Source organism: Belonocnema kinseyi, chromosome 2, assembly GCF_010883055.1.
Source record: "Belonocnema kinseyi isolate 2016_QV_RU_SX_M_011 chromosome 2, B_treatae_v1, whole genome shotgun sequence".
NCBI lineage: Eukaryota > Metazoa > Arthropoda > Insecta > Hymenoptera > Cynipidae > Belonocnema > Belonocnema kinseyi.
Window position 1 is genome coordinate 39,663,666 of NC_046658.1, and position 5,952 is coordinate 39,669,617.

Genomic DNA, 5,952 nt, shown 5'->3' on the forward strand with positions numbered 1-5,952 from the left:
ATAGTATTAATATATTATTCTACATTTGATAAAACATGACCTCCAAATTGAAGCATCGAAACCTGGAAACATTCAAATACCAATTTCTTGATTTTATTTGAAAGCGGTCACTACTGTATTGTAGTTTTGATTCAAACTGGATAAATACAACATATTAAAAACATTTCAAATAATTATTTTCATTCAATTTTACAAGAAATTTATTTTTAAATTAAATTTTTTGTAAAATACAATTTGGTCTTTGGAATTCAATAAAAATAAATTGTTATTTATAAAATAAATGTGTTATAATTTTTGTTGTCTGAAATAATAAGTTACACAATTTATATACATTCTTGTGCATTTTTTAATAATTATTTATTTAAATTACAAGAATTGTTTTTAAAGCAATTTTGAATTGCGCGCCAAGTGCGACCAACCAGCGCGTGGCCCTAACGCAAGCGCAGTAGCACAGGGTGCCAACATTGGCGTCACTGAAAGGAATTTATTCTAAGTCGAATAACAGGTGGGGTTAGGATGCAAAGGTGACGAAAGAAAGAATCATGGATGTTTGCTAAATATAAGTCATGGTTATAAATATTATTTATAACCATGAATATAATTTAGCGGACATCAATATAATATAAAATAATATAAAATGTACAGTATTTTCTTTTCAGATATTTAAAAATTACACAAATATTAATTATACGTCTAATTTAATTGCGCATGAATAATAATTTACTGTGGTTAGTAGGAATCATGGACATAGGAAACACGGGACTAGGCATGCCATCCTAACTTGGGTGAGCGGGGTTGAATCCACGGGAGGGGGGAGAATTCCATGAGTGGGAAGAGCCGCCATCTTACGATGTGCCATTTGATTATGCGCACGAGCATTTTTGCTGACAAACTGTGCATGAAAATATAAACATGTGTGCGCTGCCATGTTTGTCGCGGGACGTCAAAAGGTGGCGGACCTCCCCCCCTCATTACATCACCCCCGCAATGGCATGCCTAGTCCCTTGTTTCCTATGTCCATGGTAGGAATGCACTGGGATTTACGTCTAAAAGCAGTGAATTTTACGATTTTCGAAAATTATTCTTAATTCAAAAGATTCAAAAAAATCCTAACGATTATTATCTTTTACCGAAAAGTATCAGGACATTATTTTTATTTAACAAACATTTCTTTAAACATTTTTGCTGTGCATTATTTGAATTCTACGCCAACTGCATAGCTGGCGCCGCCACACGGCGACCGTCAACTTTCATGACAAATATTTTCCACGGGCCTCCAGAAATGTGGCATGGGGCTGAGTTAAACAATTACATTTGAATGAATATGGACTTTTCTTAGGTTACCAATTACCTATCAATTATATTACTATCCATTACTACCTCGACAGTTCTTTTCCATTAGATTATTTCTCTGATAGGCCCAGATTAGAAAATTGAAAACGTACTAAATAATATCAAGCGTTATTCACTTACTTTCGGAAGAGATCCTTTCGTTGTTCTGTGGTCCATGGACGACCATAAAATCCTTGAAATATAAAAACATACGATTGTTAATTAACGGAAGGAAAATAAAAGGTTTGCATTTTTACAAATACATAATTATAATATAGCTACAATAATTATTTTTCAGGCACCAAATATTGTCAATACCTAAATAAGATACGTAATATAAATTCGAAAAAAAACATTTTTTAATTTTTAAGCCTCCCAGCCGTGGAAACCAAAGATTTTATAAGCCTAGATGCGGCACGTGTATAGTTCGAGGAACTAATTGTAGACGGCGCTGCTCCCGGCGAAAATTGCCCGATCCCCCCAAGCCTCTCAACCCGAAAATCGCACCATCCAACTACTTTGCCCCTGGAATCTTCACCCGTCGAACAAGTTCATCACATAGCGGATACTCAGTCGGTAAATACTAAATACTTAAAAATATAAAATATAAATTTTATATCGAGAATTTTGATTGAATATTTTCAATTAATGAATCAAATATTTGAATAAATTTTGCATCAAGAAAATGTGTAGATGCATAAGATTTACTTTTAAATTGAATTAAAATATAATTGTATCGTAATAAATATTTTTAGCTGCTATACATCTTTTATAGAAAAAAATTAGTCATTTTGCAATTAAAATTTACTGCCTGAATAATATTATTTTGTTGTTTTGAAAAAGAGGCGGTAGAAGTTCTACTAAATGAAACTATACGTTTGAAGACATTAAACGTTTTAATTGATAAACATATTGAGTTGAAATTTAAAATAATTAATTTTTTTAATAAATATGATCGTACAGTGTTCTCGCATGTATAATTAGCGATTTGAAGTTTTTAGATGTAGAGTTAAATTTTATAGGAATACCGCCTCCCTCACGATTATTAATTTAAGTAAGCAATAATTCGTAAATTTCTATGTTTGTGTAATTAGTTATGAATTAAATAAATTATAATGAAACGATAAAATTATATAATAAAATTATTTTATTTTTATATATAATATTTTATAGAAATTTATATATCTTACTATGTATGTAAATTATGTCCCGATTTTTTAATTTTACTTAAGTGGTTGATCAGAATATATAAATATTTTGTCTTACATTTCTTAATTGAAACTAAAAGGTCAGAAATTATTGGAAAGTTTCAAAAACATTTATCTCTTAATTGCTAGTTTGTAATAAATAATCCGTCAATGAACTATTTATTGTCACGGGCACATTCTCATCGTGCGCTGTGCCCGTGGCTCGCAAGTTTGAGCGCGCCTCGAGTGCGCGCCTTTTTATTCCCGCGATTCGCGCTCAGATATTCTTTGCATTTAGAATGCTTAAATGAAAGTTTATTAAAAACATCTCTTCAGATCGCTGTATTTATATGCGCGTTCATATACTGAATTTTTTGCTTTAATAAGTATAGTTAAAGATTAAGTTTCTCAAAGATCTGTAGGCTTTGAGGCACACAATATTATTGTGACACTCGCGCTGAGCACTCGTTTTTTGACAGACAGTTGTAAATTTATATTTTCTGAACCACCTTAAAATAAACTTAAAAAATACAATCCTTTTTTAAGACATTTTTCTCTATCTGGCGTTGTTATGCTAATAATAGAATTTTGGTTTTCATATTATTTTTTATACATGTATAAAGCAAAATATCCTACAAGTCTTCTTTTAGATTTTTTACGTATCTCGCGTCTTTTAGCGTAATATTGGAATTTTCGATTATTTGCATATATTACTTACGATAAAACAAAATTACGAGTTTAAAGAAATTTTGTAGGATTTTTCAAAACCTATCATTTCTCTTTGAGACTTTTTGTCGTATTTTGCGTCATTTGGTTAAAAATTTGAATGTTGTGGTGTCAAATATGTTTTGGTACCTTTTATTGTTTTTACACAAATTTTTATTTTTAATACCATTTTTATGATCAAAACCAAAACTACGTGTCCTGTCAAAAAGTAATTCATACAAAATGTGTAGCTCTTTTTCGGGTAAATAATTTTTGTTAAATCTTTTTTTTTCGCAACTTATATAATTTTTTCACAGTTTTTTAAAAATATTTTCAATGTTTTTTTTCGTGAATAAAACAAAAGGTACGCCTCCTATCAAGAAGTGATTATTAATGAATTTGTAGATCTTTTTTGAGATCACAATTTTTCTTGATTCATCTTCTTTCATGTCCTGCATAGTTTGACCAGAAAATGGTATTTTTCATATCTCATTATTTTTTGTGCAATAAAAATTAGAATCTTCAATTTTACAAGAAAATCCAAAAAGTTTATATGATAATCTTCTAGGGTTTTTAAACAGCAATGTTTTTCTTCACTTTTTTGCATATCGTACGTTGTTTGGCTTATAATTTTGATTTTCGATTGATATTAAAAGTTTTGAAAATGCAATAACTCTTGAGAATTTTGTCTTGTATGGAAAAAAGTCATCAGGATAAATTACTTGGCTTTCTGAGTACTATTAATAGCCGTAAATAAAAATTTTAAGTATACAAAAATGGTCCCAAAATTGGTATGTTTATCCAAAATGGCTGTTTAACGAACTCGTTCTTTCTTTTCGGACTTGTCGGAACTTTATTTTCTTATCTTTTCTCAATCATAAATGATGAGAATGAGAGAAATTAGAGGCCCTTTAATTTTTGTTATTAATTTCAGTTTTTAAATCATTTGAATTCTTCAAAGTAAAACGCTGTTACTTTTCTCTATAATATTGATATTTTATCCAACATAAATCAAATTAAAAATAAAGTTTCTTAAGTATAGTCTCAATATACTTGTTCTCTGTGATTCTTTTAATTGTTGTAATTTCGATTTCTGAGTCTTGTCGATTTTTCGTTGTGTATTTTTATGCTAAACAAATTTTAAACTATACATTATAAGGATAATTTCATTAAGTACAAAAATCGAAACTTTAAGGGGTCGTTAGTAAACTGCATTACCAATTGCATCAGGGGTGGGGGGGGCATGCTAAAAACTATGGTTCGAACAGGGGTTGGGGGTCAGGGGAAGAAGAGTTACGAAATTAGATAACATTTAGTATGTTTCTTTATTATTAACTTTTAAAGAATTTGTTCTTTTTTTCTCTGTTTTTAAGAAGCCCCCTTTTCTCGTTTTTTTTTTCGCTTGAATCCTTTTTGGTAGAAAGTCTACTATTATATTTGTGGTTCGGAATTCAACTCTTGGTTAAAAACTCTAGTATTCAATTGCAAACTTTATTATTCTGTAAAAAATTCAACTATTGTTGTTAAAATGTCATCTTGTTTCGTTAGGAATTCAGAAGCTTGATTAAAAGTTGAACTACTTTATAAAAAAATTATTCTTTTGGTTTTAGATTCACCTCTTTGGTCGAAAATTTAACTATTCTCTTTTTAGATTTTTAATTTTCTGCGGATAAAAAGTGATTTTTAGGCTGAACTCTTTTGTTAAAAATGTAAATATTTTGTTGAAAATTCTTTTTTTTTTTTTACTAAGAATTAATTTTTTTTAACTAACAAGGTAAACATTTCATTTTTGATTTAAATTGATATTTTTATTACAAATTAATCTTTTTTGGTTTAAAATTGTTCCTCCCAGATTGAAAATTCAAAAATTATGTTAAAAAAAAAATATATTTTGTTTAAAGCTCATCTTATTTTGGTAGATCATTAATACAATGCTGAAAAATTCATTTCTGTGGTTAAAAATTTAACTATTTTGTTCGAAATTTATCTTGTTTAATTGAAAATTGAACGACTTGGGTAAAAGTTGAACTTTATCATTAAAGATTCATATTTTTGGACTCCCCTTGATCTTTGGTGTTGACTCTTTTGTTGAAAATTTAATTCCTCGATTTAGTTGCAAATTTATCTTTTTTTTTAACATGTAACAATTTTCTTGACATTTTCGGTTTTTGTTTTGTTAGAAATTAATTTTTTATCTGAAAATTTGAAATTTTACATTTTTGTTAGAAATTTACACTTTATAAGTTTAAAATTTAATTATTTGGTAGAACATTCTTTTGTTTTGTTGAAAATTCATCTTTTTGGTCGAAAATTAATTTTCTTGATTTTTTTTACATCGTCCTTTTATTAAAAATGCGATTGTCAAGTTCTAAATTAGTATATTTTGATTAATGATTTAACAATATGGTAGAAAATTAAAGTAGGATTCGTTTGTAAATGAACTTTTCCGTGTTTTTATCGCGTTTGTTAAATCTAGTTTTTTTTTTAAATCATAGTTCTGCAAGATTTACCAGTTTTGGCTTAAGATTGAACTTTTTTTGTTGACAATTTGATTTTTTATGTTAAAAATTACTTTTTTTTTTAAATTGCAACTTGTCTGTTCTTGATTAGAAATGGATCATTTATGAGTTGAAAATTCAGCTATTTGGTTGAAAATTCATGGAATTTGTTAAAAATTCGTCTTTTTTGGTAAGAAAATTAATCTTCTTTGTTGCAAATTCATTATATA

The 5,952-nt window shown here is 28.4% G+C and overlaps 1 protein-coding gene across 2 annotated transcripts in view; it reads right to left on the reverse strand.

Annotated features, from left to right (window-relative positions):
- The window catches only part of LOC117166993 (protein O-GlcNAcase), a 104,271-nt gene that overhangs the window by 78,879 nt on the left and 19,440 nt on the right, over positions 1 to 5,952 (reverse strand). For both annotated transcript variants that reach the window (XM_033351520.1, XM_033351521.1), the window contains exon 2: positions 1,474 to 1,525. In XM_033351520.1, the coding sequence (XP_033207411.1) occupies positions 1,474 to 1,525 (52 nt within the window). The remainder of the gene's footprint in view (positions 1 to 1,473; positions 1,526 to 5,952) is intronic.